The 20,688-nt window shown below is 42.9% G+C and overlaps 1 protein-coding gene across 3 annotated transcripts in view; it reads right to left on the bottom strand.

Moving 5' to 3' along the window:
- Positions 1-20,688, bottom strand: part of SH3YL1 (SH3 and SYLF domain containing 1) — a 46,492-nt gene that overhangs the window by 19,596 nt on the left and 6,208 nt on the right. Inside the window, exons 2-7 of one of the 3 annotated variants that reach the window (XR_016387428.1) lie at positions 10,908-11,018; positions 7,853-7,966; positions 5,106-5,170; positions 2,206-2,332; positions 1,715-1,751; positions 78-445 (exon numbers count right to left, since the gene is read on the bottom strand). Coding sequence is in view for 2 of the 3 variants with exons in the window: in XM_022561468.3 (XP_022417176.1) it covers positions 5,106-5,170; positions 7,853-7,966; positions 10,908-11,018 (290 nt within the window). In the remaining variant the exon portion in view is untranslated. The remainder of the gene's footprint in view (positions 1-77; positions 446-1,714; positions 1,752-2,205; positions 2,333-5,105; positions 5,171-7,852; positions 7,967-10,907; positions 11,019-20,688) is intronic. The other 2 variants (XM_022561468.3, XM_089894192.1) reach the window with 2 other exon arrangements.

Raw genomic sequence — 20,688 nt, 5'->3', positions numbered from 1 at the left:
CGACCCCCAAGCAGAAGCCGCCCCAAAGCGCAGAGCACCAGGAGGAAGATTAGTTAACCAGTAGCTATGCCTATTACCATGGTTAATCCTCCAGGTAAAAGCAAAGCTGGAGCGAGTCTCCACGCTCTGGGCGGGTCGCTGTGGACAGGGCGTGTTCTTCAGACTCGCCTCCTCTGGGGCGGGACCCCCGGTGAGGCCGCGGCGCAGGGTGCCCAGGCCACGGCCCCTCACCCCACGACCGCAGAGAGGCGCCGGTTGGGGAGGCCAGACTTTCAACCCAGCTCCTCTTCGCAGCACCGGGCCACCTGCGGCATCTTGGCTCCATTTGGCCTTTTCATGGTTAAAGTCCACGGCAGGACCTGCCCCCTGAACCACGTGGAGGTCAAGCACGTGTGTCAAGTGCCGGAGAACTGAAGGCCTGAGGGCCTGGCGCTGGGAATCTGGGCTCAAAATGGAAACCATTTGGGTGTTAATTCCACTTCTGCCCCTGGCATATTGTGTGACCTTGGGCAAATGATTGAGTGGCTCAAAGCCCCAATCTCCTCTGTAAAATGGGTATAATAGTAACCAGATTTCTAAGTATATATAATCGTATAGGTATATGTATATACATGTATATACGCATATACACAAATCTAGGGTTGTTTGAAAGATGAGCTGAAATCATTTGTAAACCCTGACATCACGTCTCAATAAAGTATGCGAAGGCCAAGCAGATTAATTGACTTCATTTATATCGTTCTTCAAATTTTTCAAATCTTTGTTTTCATCTGACAGAAGAATATGATTATTACCAAATGTGATTGCACTCGGAAGGGCCTAGTGGAATTCCTGCTACAGTTTAATATGAATCCCTTCATGAAGAAATACACTCAAGCTCCGTAGGACAGACCAAATATGCCAGCTAATTGACGCATGCAAAACATATCACTGTGACTCATGTCAACTGTTAATTCCATTTTATACATGGACAGTTTCTGATGATCATTATGTTGAATGACAGAGAATTATTTAGCGTTTCTCTTGCAAAGTTAAGCAATTTTGCCACTGATTACATAACCAAATCTTATGTACTTTTTAAGATAACACATACGAAATTACTTTGCGTAATGCTTAGAGTATACACGCTCGGTGTAAGTCTCCAGCCGTGACCTTGTGGATACTCTAGTTGTTATGTCTCCTTCTACTTGGTACGTCTTAGGGTAGTTAAGTAAGGCACAACTCTGAGTCAATAAAGAAAATAAATTAATCCTTTAATTTTATGTCTAGTCTCAATTCAGTTCTCCTGAAATAAGAGTAAGATAATCCTGTGTTCTTTGGTGACGTGACTAATTAGAGAACCAGGTCCAAAGCACCACAGTTTGAAGAGCAGCGGTACTGACTACGGCTCTTGATTTATTTCCACAGCTTAGAATAAAAAGCAAAACAGATTTCCTGAAAGAAAACCGGAGCAACGGAGCAAATAAACAGTTAAGACAGACGTTTAAAAATTTGATAAAGGCTTCTTAATAAGTTCGCATTAAGATACAGTTAACTGTAAATAAAATGCGAGTTTTACAATTAAACTCAATTCTTTAAAAAGAATTTAAAAAAATACAAGTATCATGCAGGAAAAGCTGGGGGAGAAATGTTCTCAGGAACCGGAGGGCTTCTCGTCCCGACACCCTGTCCCCAACACAGCACTATCCCATCTCCCTCTCAAGTGTTTACCCACCTTGAACCCAAGCCACCGAGTCCCTGATGCTGTCGTCCTGTAACGAAGAGATAGCTTTCAAGCCCCAAATCCAGACAACCTGGCGAGAAAGCCCAGGGCTTCCTCCTGTGGTTCTAGTGAGACCCGTCCCCCAGCCCCACCCCTAGCCTCCATAGAAGGGCCTTCTTTCCCATCTCTCAAGCCATTCTGCTCAGGAGTCTGTCTCACTCCCCAGAAAGCCTCGCCATGTGGGCTGTAAGCTTTCATACTCAGTACGTGGCATCATCAACATCAACGTTCGACCCAAATTTGAGGGGTTCCCATCCCCTTCCTCTCCTCACACCAACAGATCCCCCCCCCTTGCACAGCAATCTTAGGGGACTTCGAAACTGAACTCTGATCTTGAAGAGTAGTTTCTCAACTTAAGCCTAGATGCCTTCCTCATCATTAAAGGAAAACGGTTCATCCAAATTCTCCTGGAAAAAGCGGAGTCATTTTTCTCACATTACAACCTTGGGTGAAAGCGAGGTTGATCTGATTTGATGGCCCAGTGTGGATTCTGGCTTTTGGTAAACAACGAACAGTTGGATAATCCAAGGTATCAGGGTTTTCAGACCTTTGGGCTCTGCTATAATTGTCCTGGAAAGAAAATTTAATGGTGTTTAAACCAAGTCTTAGCATTATCTTTCCTTACTCCACTGACTTTTAAATCTTTCATTTGTTGTTGTTGTGTTTGGTGGGTACGTGTGAGTTATACAACCTTGGGAATTCTCAGCAGCTCTCATGAGTGGACCAGTGCCATAATCTATATTTAACTAATGCCCAAGCTCCTGAAGGCCAACAGATTCTGTACACGTCCCTAATTTCACATACCTTCAGAACCGTTCCTGGTCTAGATTCCAAAGTGGAGCTAGAACTAGACTTCCTGATAGTCAAGTATGCATTCCACGTGTAATGAAGGGGTCGCCAGCTGGGGGAGGCAGCCGGGGGGGCGGAAGCTCGCAGGGGGTCCTGGGCCCAGGAGAGGGGTCTGGTCCCACCATGGGGGGCGCTGCAGTCCCCTCCAGCCCTGCCACCACACACCACACCCACGTGCTGCCAGGTGGCAAGAGCAGCTGACCCCAAACGCCAGCCCCCTTGCCTCTGTCGTAAGACCTGCCTTCTCCTCCTGTCATCAGACCAGGGCGAGTTTACCTGGAACCACGGCCTTGCTTGGACCCTTCCCCTTCTCTGTCCTGCTTCCCTTAGCCCCTTATAGTTTCCCCCTCACCCAGAACATTTGCTCAGTAAGTCACGTGCACCACGAGCCCTGTCTCAGGCTCTGTCTCCAGTGAAACCAATTAGAGACAACCACACACCACCTCTGCAAGATGCTCAGCATCTCTGTGCGTTGAAAATAATCACATGTGCCCTGCCTACCTCATCCGTGCCCTGAAATCCATGGCGTGTTATATGGGTGGGAGTTACAGTTAGAACCAGTTGGGGCACTAGAAGCGAGGAGACTCACCCAAGCGCCCATGGAAGCCAGAGGCCTCCCTCTGAATGGCCAGCCTGTCATTCTCCGGCTGGAGGCGTCACATAACTCAGTTATCTACACAATGACGGCAGCGACAGCCACTCAGCATGGCTACGGTATGGAAATGATTCTATGAGAGTACATGTGAGAGTTTTATAAGAATGTTAGCCACGATTGCTAACTATTCCATTCCAGAACAGAATGGCAGATTTCAGTTATTCAACAAACATTTAATAGTTCGAACCAATGATGCCAGTGCTTTAAAGAAACATTTATTTGGGTGCCTACTTGTGCTTGACACTTGGCCAGTCTGAGGGCCCAGGTATGAAGGACTCACAACCTAGGTAAGGGCCAGGCAAGAAAACCTCCAGACTGGCGCATGCGCCGAGCGCCCCATCCCACTGGGAGCAAGCGTCTGGCGGAAGAAGAACGCCAGAGAGGAGCCCGGGCAGCCTGGGGGGCTGCAGACTTGAGGGCATGGGTCCCGCTGCCTGAGGTGGCCACGGGCCTGCTGCACTTCATTGGAACTGGAGCTGGGGCGACAAGAGCATCCAGCCGCAGGAGCTCCGCGGGTGCATGGCCGCCGACCCCCAAGCTCCCTCGCTCATCCTGGGTCAGAGCTGCACCCCGAAGGTAACTGCATGTTTCTGGCCAGGTCTGAGATGCTTCCTGGGGAACCAGCACGGCCTCTCATTAGCACTGAAAAGTGACCGACAGCTCTAACCTTACGGCTACACTCAGGGAAGCAAAGCCAGGTCCTATTGAAGAGGCACAAACTCCTAGGACAGTCTTCTAATCTCTACTTGAAGTGGATATTTTTAAAAGTTAATACTTATCTTCCATGTACAGTATTTAAATGGAATTCCAGAGTTAATTTCTACACAGCCATGAGGGTAAGTGGCATTCAAAGTTTCCACAAACGGCAAATATAAGCAAATGCTCTTTGAGATGGAGCCCCAAAGCCTGGGGTCAGTGGGCAGTGATGAGGGACACCTGGGTACAGCGCCAGGACGTGTGAGCAGGGGTGCACAACACATGCTGAAAATACGCTTTCCACATGAGTGCGATGTTTCTGAAGGCCATGATTTGGTTGAATATACAACCAAAATGCAGTCACGTTAGCAAAACTAAAATATGTTCCTCTTTTTATATCCCGAATCTATGCAGCAGCAAGTAAAGGTCAAATAAAAACGAAAATCAGTGGAAATACTTCCTCCTAATAAGGCCGAGGGCATTTAAAGCGATGGCAACAGAGCAAATTCATAAAAGGGTAGTTCAGGAAGGGACTGACTGAAATTTCAGAAGAAAATGATTGGGGAATATTAGGAGATTTGATTTACCAAATCACTTAGCAATAAAGCAGCAGACGAAAGATTGATATCATGTAGATGCTCCCTGTGGGAGAGACCTCTGTAAACAAGTGTGTACTGGTATAATTTCTAGTGCATTTGATAGAAACCATAATCATTAGCAGCAAAGTTGTCAAAGGAAACAATACAAAGTCAATCTTTACTTAAAAAATTGGAAGAAGTTTGAACATTAGGGATATGGATTTTGCCACAAATGTTGATACATGGCATTGAGCTGTTTGCACCCATGACTCTGCAATCAGAAGCCATAAACTGCCAATTGTAGTTTTCAGGTCTGAGAACAAGTGTTCTGCAGATGTGCTAAAGATGGAAACAGATGAGATGGTGAATGAAAGAAACTCTACTCTCAATGAAGGCAAAGGAGAAAAATGATAAACATTACACAGCTTCAGGTAGAGAGTCAAGAAAATAAAAGGGAGCGATTTCCATAGGTGGTTAAACAAGAACAGTAGGAGATCACTCGACTTTCACGTAGCAGTTGCTTTTAGAGAATAGGGCAGTCGTATGTACACACATCACCACTCACCTCTATCCCTAGTTCAAATCCTCCACCAAGCCCAGCTATCCCGATGGCCGAAGGTGCAGACCATTCTAATAAAAACAAACAAACATTACTCTAATATTAAAACTCCTTGGCACATAAATATGGGGAGGAAAAATGCTAAAATATGAATTAATAGTGTTTCTTCTTAAAATAATGAGATTTTGGCATTTTTGCCTATGTTTTTAAATGTTCTTTAATAAATATATATATATATATATTTTTTTTTTTTTTTTTTTGCGGTACGCGGGCCTCTCACTGTTGTGGCCTCTCCCGTTGCGGAGCACAGGCTCCGGACGCGCAGGTTCAGCAGCCATGGCTCATGGGCCCAGCCGCTCCGCGGCATGTGGGATCTTCCCAGACTGGGGCACGAACCCGCGTCCCCTGCATAGGCAGGCGGACTCTCAACCACTGCGCCACCAGGGAAGCCCTATAATTTTTTAAGTTAAAAAGGTGTGAAAGGTGTTAGTTATTCATTATGAGCCTCATAGACTCACAAGTCTGTGTTTTCTAATCTTTCCCTACAAACATGCATAATACCAAACTATTGAATTCTCACCATATATACATAGCATTTGATAATTTCAACCATCAGTATTCCTAATGTTTTACAAAATAATTGAGCTGGAATTCCAGTCTTTTGTTAGCATTTTATCATAGATATAAGAGAGCAAATGGATTCAAAAGAGTTTATTATAATCGCTTCTAAGGGTAACATAATACTAAACCGTTTCTATTGTAAATCCTGGAGGGCAAAAACTGTTTTGACACCCTTTGTGCCTAGTAGAAGCACAAGAAATAGGTTATAAATTCAAGATTATTAAAATTCTAACAAGATACACATCCTTACATTTGGAAACTAAGTACAATAATTCCATTTGCCATGATATGGTACATTTCAGAATTATTGTGTGCCTAGCTTTCCTGATCTAGACACAGTTGTGCTAAACAAGTCTAGAAAAAAATAATTGGGGGGTGGGTGGGATAGTCTAGATGAAGTACTTTCTGAAAATGCCCAGTAGCTACCTAAGCCTAATTTTTCTTGCTACCATGTATTCTAGATGGCAGGCTAGTGCTTGAATATACCCAGAACTAATCTATCTGGGCTTAGAGGGGTTTTGATTACAGAAATTAATGTCTCATAATCTCAAAGTTATTTTCCACTTCCTATGTTAGGGACTGTCCCTGTTTAAAAACTGCCCACCTGGGCTTCCCAGGTGTTGCAGTGGTTGGGAGTCTGCTTGCTAATGCAGGGGACACGGGTTCGAGCCCTGGTCTGGGAGGATCCCATATGCCGCGGAGCAACTAGTCCCATGAGCCACAACTACTGAGTCTGCGCGTCTGGAGCCTGTGCTCCGCAACAAGAGAGGCCCACGCACTGCGATGAAGAGTGGCCGCCGCTTGCCACAACTAGAGAAAGCCCTCGCACAGAAACGAAGACCCAACACAGCAAAAATAAATTAATTAATAAACTACCCCTAACATCTTAAAAAAAAAAAAAACTATTAAAAGTGATTAATTTCTAAAAGAAAAACAAACTGCCCACCTGGCCAGGGTCTGGGGATTTGCTGTGCCCCACTGGGCACATATTATATTACCCTCTGAAGAGTGACCAGCAGCTACTTGGGAAGATGGGAGACAGAAACTTAGGTATCTAAGTAGGAAGGTCCACCCGAGGTTCTGATAGGAGCCCCAGGTGTCGACGGCTCCTCCCCCTTTTCTGACAGTCACCGGTCCATGACCATTCGGACCTGCAGGGCTGGGGGCTCCTTGCAGATGCAGAGCCCATCTCACGGTGGACTCGATTTGAGTGTGCCTACTTGTCTGGTTGTACTGCTGGGAATCTGTCCATGAAAATTTGCGTAATGCTTCTTTTCTTGAGAAGAAGAGAATGTTGTCACTTTTTGTTTCGTAGCCAAGCCCAGAGCTGTGAAATCTGAACCACAACCTCAGGGGCAAACTCTCATCTGCTGTAGGGACGCCTCACAGGGGACAACAAATCCTGCTGACTCAAGTTCCGGGGCTGTGCACCTCCCAAATGCCGGATGTATCTCCTGTCAGTGGATGGCCCATGTTCTCCCTCAAAATAAAATTAAATTATCTACACTAAAAAGAGCTATTAACAGAAAAATGTGTTCAATTATATAACTGAACAGCAAATGTAAAATTCATATAAAAGCCTTTTAGTTGGTTATGACACACCTACACACATTTTAAATATTATATATGTTTGTTCTTGGGATTCAAGCAAACATATTTTGATGTCATGTCTGAAAAATCAAGTATTAGATTTCGCCCCAGAAAGTAAAACCAAATTATACTGATCTTGATATGATTCTGCCCAGGGGATATTCTTGAAAATGTTTTAGTTTTTAAGATCCCACACAGGAACAATGGGGGAGAAAAGCTTCCATAAAACAAAAGAAAGCAACTGTAAGGTGAAGCTGAGGAATAGGAATGCATATTTAACAACAGAAATACAGTGTCAATGTTTAGAATATGCTCCATGGGAGGACAACAAAGTGTGTAAAGACGAGGGGCCCCATCTTCTGATATTCTGAGTCTCACGGGTCGGTTGACCACAGAGAAAACGGAGGGAGCGGCCCAAGGAAGGCAGTCCAGGCGGCACCGGAAAACCTGTCTCTCTCCCTACAAAACCTGTTTACAGTGGAAACAGAACAAAAAAGGGACAAGGATTCTCTGCCCCTCCCAGTGAAGGGAGGCTAGCTTACTTCCATCTGGAAGGCGCGCCAGCACGATCCCACTGCCACCTCTCGCGGTGACCAGAAACCCAGCTTTTATCGCAGACAGGACCACCAGGCCCTTGGCTTTGGCAATGACGTGTGCTGCAAAAGATGAAGACAGGTGAGCGCCCGGCAGGTGACAGCTCAGCAGGCCTGTGCACGCAGGTTTGCTTCCCAGGGACCAGGGCCTCCCTATAGCCTCAGCGGCACAGGGAACTGCGAGGAAACCGCCCCAGGACAGAGAAGCCTGAAGCCTTCGGTGGCCCTAACCCGACAGGGCAGGCGCTCAGAATCCTGCAATGGACACAAGAAATGAGACACTGGGATGAGACTGTACTGATATCTAGTAGCAGGACAAATAATTTGGAGATTTCAGCTAATTTACAACATAATTTATAATTTTAAAATTTACAAAAGTATTTTCAAAGAAATTAAGACCTACATAGTATTAAGGAGAAACTTCAAAAGTGACTGACATGCAGTGTGCAGCAGGACGTTTGAACTTAGAGCCACATTGTTGAGTTCAGCTTCTATTAATATGAATATCTGGATTCAAAACCAGGAAAATTAAATGATTTTGCCACTTTAAAACGTTTTTTGACTTTATAAAGTGATCTGATCAGTATTCGAATAACACATAACTACCAGTGCACTGAAAATATAATTCAATTTACAAAATATTGGTTTATCCACATTTCAGGGAAGTTTTTTACATAAAAGGAAGGTTATTAACATAGGTACCCACTAAACACAGTGCCTTACTAGTCTGTAGATTTATTTACACAATAGTACATCTTTCAAATAACAAAGGAAGCCTAAACATTGGAAATTATTCTTGGATCCCAATGTTACTTTTAAGGTAGTTTAATTTACCATCATTTTAGTCAAATATTCTGTCAAGGAAGTCAAACCAGACAGTGTACTCAAATACACAAAAAAGGCTTTGTAGGTGTCCCTAGGAAACAGTAAATTTCTAATACACTTATGCACACCATTTCAAAATTTAAATTAATAACAGACTCTCAGAGACGGTTCAACCAAGAGCACGAGGAGGGTAACACACAGACCATTCCTGGAGCTCTTGGTACTTGAACAAGGTTTAGAAGTAAGGCTCTCTTCTCTCCGACGGTCATCACCTAAGTGTGCCTTGGCTCGTGTTCTAAAGGGTACTGATGCTGACAGCTTCATTATACATCAGGTAGGTTTGTTCATACAACGCTTGTTGGCAGAACAGCCTCACACGCCATTCTCAGTGCTGTTAGGGTGAGTAGTGCCTCTACTCAGAAACATTAGGTATAACAGAAGTATATTTTTAAAATGAACATAGTTCAAATGTCAGGTGTGTTTTTATATCTTATCCACCCAGATTCAGGGACATTAAAATACCAATAATCCCTGAATAATTGTCCAATTAGCTCTTCATTTGTAACGTAGATGCACTGATTGCAGATTTACTCTCTAAATTGAGTTTCACTTACGTCTCAGAGCCCCTCACACCAGATGACTGTGAACTCACAGCCTAAGGAAGTCTAAAGGTCTGGGCATTTTGTTTTAAAATATTTTTTAGATTTTATCTCCTATCACGTAATACACCTCCCTAGCTTTAATGTACGCGTAATGGGCCCTCCCTACTCATCCCAAGGAGAGATGAGGCTTGGTCATTTGGCAGCTGCGGCCTCCCTGGCTTCCATCAGACACACAGCCCGCACACCTGCGGGACTTCGCTCTTATTCAGGCTGCTGTGTAAACGGGTTTTCATTTTCTGAGCTACACCCAGTGAAAGGGAGTCGCGTGGCCTTTGACTGGAAGCAGAATAAAGGCAAGGCAGAATTTTGCTGGACAAAATCCACGAGAAATAATCCATACCCCAAAGTTTTTATGGTAGGAAATACAGCTTATCTGTAACTTGGGCTAGCCTGACATGCATGTAGATGCTGCTGTATATTGAGAAATGTCTTCTGTCTCCTGCTTCAGAATAGAGCTACAGAAAATTGAGCTTTTCTGGTTGAATTTTCTCCAAGTGTTACACGTGCTTCTCTAGCTTGTACGTGCATGTGACTCACTGGAGATCTTGTGAAAAATGCAGATTCTGATTCATCAGGCCGAAGTGGAGCCTGAGGTCCTGCGTTTCTAACAAGCTCCCAGGTGATGCCCAGATGTGGCCACCTGCCTTCAAGGAGCAAGGCTCTATGAAGCGCTGTTTTCTTAAGATGGGAGGAGTGGCTGGGCCAAAATAACAACACTTCGTATTATTACCATAACAACAACAAATTAGAAATTTTTACAACCCTTAAAGGTCTGTTAAATAACTTCAGAAAATCTGGCTTAAGAAATTAAACTGGTTTCTCTAATGTAGGATGAGTTGTACACTAAGAGGGAGATCAGCCCGCAGCTGCCTGAGCTAGTCTGCGTGTGAGTGTCTGCATCAGACAGGTATTCTCTGAAACACCTTTAGAAATAACTGGTACTAGTAATGAACAGACAGTGGTTCCCAAAGGCTGGCCTCTGGACCAGGTCTTGTGTGGTCAGCCTGACTACAGGAGAATCACATTAGAGATGTGATAAAATCTGCACTCCTGGCCACGCTGCTCCCAGGGTCTGATTCAGCAGGTCGGGGGGGAGCTTAGGAACTGCACTTTAATGGCCCAGGGAATACAGATGTGTAGCTGTGCTGGGAGTCATTGATTAGTTTTCTTAAACCACTATCAAGTATAACTATCTTACCTAGAAAGAAAAAACACAAAATTAAAATTTATTAATGAGATTAGCTGGTGAGTTTGCAAGGTGAGCTTGCCAAAGTCCTCAGAAACTGAGGATAAGGACCTGTGAGTGTGGGGAACATGCAGTGGAAACGGACACAGGGTACTTAGGGCCATGGGCCCTGCAGAGCGGAGGAGGAGAGGGGGCTGCCCAGGACACCAGCCGGGATGACGGGCCCAGAGGAGAAAGGTGGTCTGAGGACCTGTGTGAGTCAAGGGTTGCAAAGGTAATTGAAGAAACAGAGCAGATGTAGAAGTGAAAAGTATGTATTTCATTTACCTACCAGGAATGATCTTATCAGGTCCACTTCTGGAAGTTATTTCTGTGAATTCTCTTAGAATTTTAGCAGCCTTCTTTGCTTCAGATTTCAAATTGGAAGGTATAGGGTTATTCACTGAAAGATTAAAAACATGATTTTAATGAAGAGATCTACTAAATAGAAGTTAGAAATTTGTTGTAATTTCATTTTTTCATACACAATTAAGCATTATCAAATTGTATCCTACCAGACAAAGGAAATAAATTGAAAATCCTTATTTATTGATCATTTCATCTTTATTTTCCTAGTAAATTAACTTCGCTAAGATTGGGAAACCCTAAACTCTCAAAATCTCAGAAATTATAAAATCATGGAATTCTAAAGGATCTTAAAATCTGGTCCAGTCTCCCAATTATGTATCTTTTCCCTGCAATTCTTAACTCAGCACAATATTAACAAAAAATATTAAAATGTTGAGAATGAACAAAAGATGTATTTTCTTACCGTCTGTAACAGCTAATACAACATTTAATATATTTGACTACTTTGTTGAAGGTGTTTGGCCTGTCTGCACCGACTTTCCATTTAGTAAAATTCTAGTAGACTCGGGAATTGAGTGATTACTTCAATTAATGAACGTCTGCATTTGTATAGCATTCTATGTTTTCAGCATTGGTTGGGTATTCATAAACTCAGAGGAAGGTTTATTCATCCTAGCGATGCTCACATAATCTTCCCAGCTCTGAAGTATGTGGGATGGACCATTCCTTTATCATAGGACAAGGAACCAGAAGAGTCAAAGAAATCAAGAGGCTTCAATATAAATCCTGCTGTTCTGACCATCAGATGAATTTTTCATTTCAAAGATTGTGTTTTCAGCCCTGAAAGTTCCACTGGTTGTTTTTCATTCTTTCCATTTCTATCCTCATTGTGTTTTTGTTGTTCTTTCAATCCTTGAGCATATTTTAAAAAGTGTTTTTATATCCTTGTCTGATGGCTGTGCCATCTCTGCCCTTTCTGGGTCTGTTTTTTGACTGACTTTTCTCCTAGTTATGGGTTATGTTTTACTGTTTCTGCCCATTGCTAGTGAAATTTCGTGGTTGCTAGAACTATGAACACCGCCATGTTGAGGATCTAGATCTTGTTGTCTTATTTAAACAGTGTTGCTGCATTTGTGCTGGCGCCAGGGAGTCACTTGCAGATCAGCTCAGTCTTTCCAAGGCTTGCTTTTATGTTTCGCTTGGAGTGTGTAGTCTTCGGTGCCAGGCCTGCAGCTACCATGTGACTCTGGGCTGTCTCCAGAACGTCCTCGGATGTGACACACTCTCTCCACTCGGCTGGTTGGAACTACTGCTCCCAACGCTGCATAAGCTCTGAGGACTGTTTGCCTCACAGCTTCCTGAGAGTCGTTCTTTGCCCTGCCCTGAAAGTGTCCCCTTCACACAATGCTTCCTGCTCAGCCAAGGACTCTGCAGATTTCTTGAGCTCTTTCCATCTCTGATTCACTCTCCTCTGGGAATCTGCTCTGTAAACTCCAGTTGCTCAGCCTCTCCAAACTCAATTTGTCTCTCCCATTCAGAAAGAACCCATGCCACGGTGGGCTTCCCTCCCTGTGCTGCAGCTTGGAAAGTGGTCCAGGCAGAAAAATGGACAATTGTGGACTTCACCTCAATTTCCCCTCTCCTCTGGGATCCTAGACCCACTTGCCTGTTGTCCAACATGAAAACAGATGCTCCATATGTTTTCCCCAGTTTCTGGTTGTTTACGGCAAGTGGCAATTCCAGTACCAGTTTCTTTGTCATGAAGCTCTCAGTGTACTTTTGTTTTTTATGATGAGTAATATTGAATATCTTTCCATTTCTGTCAAATCTTTTTTTTTAATTTCTTGTCCATTTATGGAGGGTATTTCTCTGTTCCTTATTGATTTGTATATTAAGGGAATTAACCTTTTTTTCTAGAATACGAGTTACAAACATTGATTTCCTCTTTGCCATTTGTCTTTTCAATTTTCTTATGATGGTTTTTCTACTTTTTAAAAAATGAAATCAAATTCATATTCTCTTTTAAGTCTAACAAGTGTCTAACTACTAAACAAAGTAGTTCCCAAATTCATATGGAAAAATAAGCAAGAAAAGCTAGAAGAAAATGTGTGAAAGAAGAAGAATGAAGGCGATAAGCTCTGGTTTAACATATTATAAAGCCTCAATAATTTACCTCTTAGTGATGTAAATACAGGCAGAAAAATCAATTTGACAAAATAGAAAATTCAGGGCTTCCCTGGTGGCACTGTGGTTAAGAATCCACCTGCCAATGCAGGAGAAACAGGTTCGAGCCCTGGTCTGGGAAGATCCCACATGCTGCGGAGCAACTAAGCCCATGCACCATAACTACTGAGCCTGCACTCTAGAGCCTGCAAGCCACAACTACTGAGCCCGCGTGCCACAACTACTGAAGCCCACGCACCTAGAGCCCGTGCTCCCAACGGGAGAAGAAACCTGTGCACCGCAACGAAGAGTAGCCCTGACTCGCTGCAACTAGAGAGAGTCTGCGCACAGCAACGAAGACCCAACACAGCCAAAAAAAATTTTAAAATAAGTAAAATAAAATAAATATATATATATAAAAATCCATTAAAAAAATTCAGAAATTGGCCCAAATATATAAATTAATTTAATATACGATAAATATTGCACCTCAAATCATTGTGGAAAAGCTGTTGTACACAATAAATAGTGGTCCTTTGGGGGAAAAAAGTCATCCACAGTTTCACATTACATAACAATAAACTCCAAATGCATTGATGATTTAAAATACCAAAAGTCAGGGCTTCCCTGGTGGCGCAGTGGTTGAGAGTCCCCCTGCCGATGCAGGGGACACGGGTTCGTGGCCCGGTCCGGGAAGATCCTACATGCCGTGGAGCGGCTGGGCCCGTGAGCCATTGGCCGCTGGGCCTGCGCGTCCGGAGCCTGTGCTCTGTCCGCAACGGGAGAGGCCACAACAGTGAGAGGCCCGCGTACCGCAAAAAAAGAAAAAAAAAAAACACAACCAAAAGTCAAACCATAAAAGAACCAGAAATTATGGGAGAATTACTTTTCAAATTCATAGTGCAAAAGGCCCAACTATGAGGAAAAATTTTTTTTCTTTTTTTGGCCGCACCACGTGGCATGTCGGATCCTAGTTCCCCGACCAGGGATTGAACCCATGCCCCCAGAACTGGAAGCATGGAGTCTTAACCACTGGACCGCCAGGGAAGTCCCTGAAAATTTTTCTATATTTTTTAAACCACCAGAAATTATGGCATAAGTGCATTGTAAAAATAAAGGAAAAATATAGATACACAAATATTGAAGAAAAAGGGCATCCCTGCTACTAATACTCACCAATACTACTGTCTGCATTTTAGCGTGTGCTTCAGTTGGTTCCTATTGCTAAACAAGGAGATTATTTCCATTTTTAGTTTTTAGTGATACCACTGTTTGATGGTAATTATCTTGAGAGAATCTTAGGAGTTGGAATTAATGACTGAAAAAAGTCAAAAATGCCTAGCTTTTTATTCCATTATCAAATCACCTTCTAAAATTACTATCCAACCTTAGAACCACTGGGTATTACCATAAAAAATTCGTACTGTTACTGGGGAAGCTGGTCGAGGCAAAGTGTGCACATCAGAAAGGATGACCAATTTTTTTTTTTTTTTTTTTTTTTTTTGCGGTACACGGGCCTCTCACTGCTGTGGCCTCTCCCGTTGTGGAGCACAGGCTCCGGATGCGCAGGCTCAGCGGCCATGGCTCACGGGCCCAGCCGCTCCACGGCACGTGGGATCTTCCCGGATTGGGGCACGAACCTGTATCCCCTGCGTTGGCAGGCGGACTCTCAACCACTGCCCCACCAGGGAAGCCCAGGATGACCAATTTTTATTGTTTGTTTACATTTTGCTTTGCATATTTTCTGTTCATGTTCTTTGCTTATTTTTCTGGTGCCATACTCCTTTTGTCTATAATTTTAATCATGTCGCAAGTTTGTATCTCAGCTTCTTGTTTTCATACTTTTATGTATAGTTTTTCAGTATTTGTTTTTATTTATATGGCAATAGCTCTCTGAGCTTTCTACCATTATCATCTTTCTATTATTGTGACTAAAAGCCTTTAAGAAAAAAATTATACAAGTATTATTCTAAATTTTCTTCCTCCAGAGCTTTTACTTTACATTAAATATTTGACCCTCCTCAAACTTGCATTGGTATAGGATATGAAGTGAGAACCTAATATTTTAAAATTATACAACACAATTTATTGAATGATCCACAGCACTTAATTAAAAATGCTACCTTCATGACAAAAGCAAGAAAGGAATATTCATATATATATATATACTCATATATTTTAAAATATATGAGAGAGATGACATGGTAAATTAATAAATTATTCTGGGACTTTAGGTCATTCAAAGGAAAACAAAATAAAATTAGATTACAATATCACATCATACACACAAAAAAAATTCAATGTAATTGAACGCCTAAATATTAAAAGCAAAACTTAGTACTTTTAGAATAAAAAGACTAAGGAATATCTTTATGATTCGAGGATGGAGGAATGCTACAAACAAGGCACAACAATAACGGGAAACTACAGATACATTCAACTACATTAAAGTTTAAAAAGTTGTATCAACATACGTTTAAAAAATAAAAATATAAGCCACAGATTGGAAGATATTTGTCATAAACATAAGTGACAGAGATTTAGAATCCAGAATATATAAAGATCTTTTATTTTTTAATATAGAAATTTTAAATTTATTTACGTTTATTATGATTGACATGATTTATGGTTAATTGATTTATTATAATTACAAATCAATTTGAATTTTTCAATTTGTATTTCTATCATATCTTTAGTATCTTCTACTTTTTCATTTGTTATTTAAAATTTAGGATTCTTCAAGTTGAATTCTTAAATCCTTCTTTAGTTCTGGACATTTTGCTTCTTCCATTTCTGTTTTTTTTTTGTTTTTAATTTTTATTGGAGTATAGTTGATTTACAATGTTGTGTTAGTTTCCGGTGTACAGCAAAGTGAATCAGTTATACATATACATATATCTACTCTTTTTTAGAGTCTTTTCCCATATAGGCCATTACAGAGTATCGAGTAGAGTTCCCTGTACTATACAGTAGGTGCTTATTAGTTATCTGTCTTATATATAGTAGTGTGTATATGTCAATCCCAATCTCCCAGTTTATCCCTCCCCTCCAACCCCTGGTAACCATAAGTTTGTTTTCTACATCTGTAACTTTTTCTGTTTTATAGATAAGTTCATTTGTACCCTTTTCTTAGATTCCACATTATAAGTGATATCACATGTTTGTCTTTCTTTGTCTGACTCACTTCACTCAGTATGACAGTCTCTAAGTCCATCCATGTTGCTGCAAATGGCATGATTTCATTCTTTTTTATGGCTGAGTAATATTCCATTGTATATATGTACCACACCCAGAATATATACAGATCTTTTAATATCAATAAAAATATGAAATCACTATAGAAAATGGGGCAAAGTGTTCAATTAGTTAATCCACAGAAGAGGAAACCTCCATGGCCAATAAATATATGAAAAGTTGATCAAACTCCCTAGAAGCCGGGGACATGCAAAGCTAGACCATAATGCATTACCGTTTCTTGTCCTTTAGGTTGACGGAAATTATAAAAGCCTGCCAATGAGCACGTGTAGGTTGTGCAGGGGCACATAGGGAAGCCTCTGTCCCATTGGTGGGGACGTGAGTAAGTGCAGCTGCTGTGGGAGCTGTTCTGAGGACAGCTGGAGATGACCCACCAATTCTACTCCTGGACGTGCTCAGAGGCACTGGCTGCCCGGCTGAATGGTGGCCCCCAAATTCACGTCTACCTGGACCCTGTGAAAGGGACCTTATTTGGAAACAGGGTCTTTGCAGACGTAATTAAGTTAATCATTCTTGACTACCCAGGTGGCCCCTAAGTCCTTAAGGAGACAGAAAGGGGAAGATGCAGAGAGGAGGGGAAGGCAACGTGGCCACAGAGGCAGAGGCTGGACCGTGCGGCCACAAGCCCAGAAGCACTGGGGCCCCAGGAGTTGGGAGAGAGAAGGCAGGACTCTTGGAGGGGTGCGTCCCTCCAAGCACGCCCGGCTGACGCCCCACGGGGCAGCCTCCACGCGGGAGAGGGCGTGTCTGTTGTAAGCCGACCAGTCTGTGGTAACTTGTTGAGGCAGCCCAGCCACCGAGGCAGGGCTTTTAACAGCACAAAGAAATAAATACATTCAAACAGGAGACAAACGTCCCTCAAGAGGAGGACGGATATATCTAGTTTGGTGTAGTATTAAAATTGTATTCTATACAGAACTTCAGATAAACTAGATCTACTGTATCAACATGGCAAAATGTGAGGAATATTGACAGCAAAAACAAGTTGCATGAAGATATATAGGGTATCACACATTTACGTAAACACATAAATGTTATACAAATATTTATATATAAAAATAAAGTAAAATGATATTTGATTTGGGGGTGGGGTGGCCCTGGGGAAGGCTTATATAGGAAGCTTACTGGAAACGTGTACATTTTCCCTTAGGCTGTGCATAGTAAGTCACGGATGTAAAAATTGTTATTCTCAATAGTCCTTTGTATGTCTGAAATATTACAGAACAAAGATTGCTCAGCATAAATTGAATCCTGTACTATTAAATATTTAATATATTAGTGGAAACGTATGACTCCAGCTGTAAAAAAATATGTATATTATGAATAATTACTCCATAAGTTGTCTTTTGTTTAAAATCTGACCTCTCACAGCCAACGTCTTGCATGAAGAGGTGTAGAAAAGTGAAAAATGTACCCTTATGTTTTACACAAACAAGAGAGCACACACAGCCTCCCCTCCCTCACGCATGTGCGCACACACACACGCACACACATAATTCAAAGGACAGGGATTTGGTGAGTGGCTATACACTAAATATTCAGTTGTTATTATATGCATTTGTATACCATTGACAATTCTGAAATTTGCATTTTTAGGAACTAACATAAAGTTGCTCTTCATCTTCTCGATCATGTATTTGTTTAAAATCACACTGTCCCATTTTGACGATGGTACTGAGATACTGAAAAGCTGCTACTCTTGGTTCTCTACTTTCACTTGCGATGGTGAATATGAAACACAAAGATGAACACAGAAAAATTCTCAGAAGCACATAATCTTTAAATAGGGAAGGAATCTTAAAACATCCATTTAAAATTATGTCAATTTACTAGTGGTCTTTAAACTTTTCCTATTATCAATGCTTTGGTTATACAGTCTGGATTTAGGAGGTCTTAGAAAAAATACAGCGTAGAAAAATTCCAAGTGAACATATTTATGTAGATACTTCGGCCTTTAAAGTACATTTTATGGAAGTAGCTGTTAGTCATGACTTGACTAATGTCAGTAGCAAGCTAATGACATACAATTGGTTTTGGTATTCCACAGTGATCAAGAAAAAGTGTGCACGGTAGGGGGCATTTCCAAGTTTCCGATATGGTATTGACACAATTGACGGCTTCTGAAAACCACAACCCACAACCGGTGTGAACAGCCTCGATGGGAGCCCGCCTCTTCTCCGCTGGATCACTACAAAGGAGGTACCGAGCTGGCGATCAGCAAGGCAACCGGAGTGCGACTAGAAAACCGACTAACGTGCACTGTCCATTTGTAACGCATGTGCTTTGATACCGGGCATAGGACTAGATGAGGCCTTTGTTTTCTTAATTTCTGTTGGGATCTAAGATGATGTAACCTTACTCTTTATGGAATGAACAAGTCGCATGCAGGGGGTCTCCTGTGTTAGCTAGTTTCCCACACACTTGTGTGCTTCCTGCGTCAGCACAGCGCTGGTCCCGGGAGCTGCTGCCAAGAGACAGTAATGGATGTCGCTTCTACGCCCAAATAGTGGGAAGGAGCGTTTTCTGCACCCTCCCTTTCCTATCACTGGCTGCCTGAAGGGGTCTCCAGGGTACAGCCACAGTGGGAGGGATGGAGAACCCTGGATCAGAACACGGGGGAAGCTGCCCACCACAACTCTTCTTGTGCTAAGAAATCGAGATTTGGGGGCTTGTTGCTGCAGCTGACATAACCCTACTTATTATGCTTAAAAATGACTTCTCATCTCTCCATGGAATTTGCTGCAGAAGAAAGATGGAGAAGTATCTGTAATTTTTATTTTCTAACTTAGGACTAGACTTGTTTTATATACATTCTAATCACTTAGTTAGTTTGGGGAGGTAGATAACTGGGTAAAAACACATAAAATATAACATACCATATGTTAATATCTTTCTCTTTGATTACATAGCATTCCTAATAGACTACTTGCAGGTCCTTCTAAAAGAGCAAAGCAGTAGTTTTGCCTTTTTATTAAATGTTAAAATGGATAAAAAGATAGATCTTTGCTGTACCAAGTGCTCCTATTAGCACGTGCCTGAAAACTTGATGTTATAGGCCCCTTCCTGCACCTCCCTCATTGCGCCCGAGTCATGCCTCTGGCCGTAACCCCCCTGTCCACCTGGAATAGATGTAGCAGGCAGAGTCCAACGGCAGGTGGGATGCACACTGCGGGTCAAAGAGGGGATGTTCACTGTGGGAGTTATTCACTCTGTGTGGCGCCCTCGGCTGAGGGCCAGTCCTCGGGTCGGGGGGAAATGTGAGGAGATGTAGCCCTCCTTGGAGAAGCTGTCGCTCGGCCCGAGGACGGCGGACAGCTGCGCTTCACCAGGCTGGGCTCCCTCTGGGGGTGGCAGGGGCAGGAGTCCTCAGAGCAGTGGGGCCTCTGGTTTCTGAGTGCGGGGGGCTGTGGAGAGGACTCCGAGAGGGCTTTCCTGGGCCTCTGGCCAAACGGGCTCGCCAGATGGCCTCTCACCACTCCCCGAGGGAGCTCGGCATCAGCCCCTTACAGGAGCCCCACAGCCCCTCCCAGAGCACATACGGAAGGGGCGTCGGGAGCTCAGAGGCCCCGAGGACTCGGGCACACCCAGCCACGCACTGTTCTCCCATGGGAACGGCTGGTTGAAAAAAATGAATCAAAAGAAGAATATTTTATGTGAGAACACACTTTCAAAGATGAAACAGGTAAAATCCCATCCTAGATCAGCATTGATAGCTGAACATTTATGATCTGTCATGATGAGGGGCGCTAAATAGTGAACTCAAGGTGAAAACGTTCTCCCATAAAGAGAATCCCATTCTACCCACCAGAAGACTTGGATTACAAAAAAAGTTCTCAATTATTATTATAATTCAGTTTTTATCAGTAACAATTTGTAGAAGATTGTTTTCTCTCTTGTTGTGTAAGTGTCAATACATAGCCTCAGTTTTCCTCTTGGCCCCCAAAGCCTGAAATACGGGCTGCCTGGCCCTAGAGGAAAAAAAAATGCCAACCTCTGACCTCTTAAAATTCCACTCATTCTTCCAAATCAACCTTAAACACCGCTTCTACTTGAAACCATGAGTACTTAAATCTTAGACCAGACCTGAGATTTGGCAAGATCCCCCCACCCCGGGGCCATCCCTTCCTGGGGCAGCTGAGCAGAGCTTTACCACCTGCGCCGCACAAAACAACAGATGACCCAAGGAGCAAGGAAGACACCTGCCCCATGTCTTGTGGGAGAGGCCCCAGGGGACCCAGCAGTGCCAAGGTTGCTAACACTGCCTTCGTCTGTCTTGCCAACTGAAAATTGTCACTTGCCATCTGACTCTACAAAGATTAGGTCACTGCAGTCGCTGACCTTTAACA

This window comes from Delphinapterus leucas, chromosome 13, assembly GCF_059928025.1.
Source record: "Delphinapterus leucas isolate spDelLeu-1000000601 "Yukka" chromosome 13, BTC_Dleu_Yukka2, whole genome shotgun sequence".
NCBI lineage: Eukaryota > Metazoa > Chordata > Mammalia > Artiodactyla > Monodontidae > Delphinapterus > Delphinapterus leucas.
The sequence above is the reverse complement of the archived record's forward strand: the minus strand, read 5'-3'. Positions and strand labels throughout refer to the sequence as shown.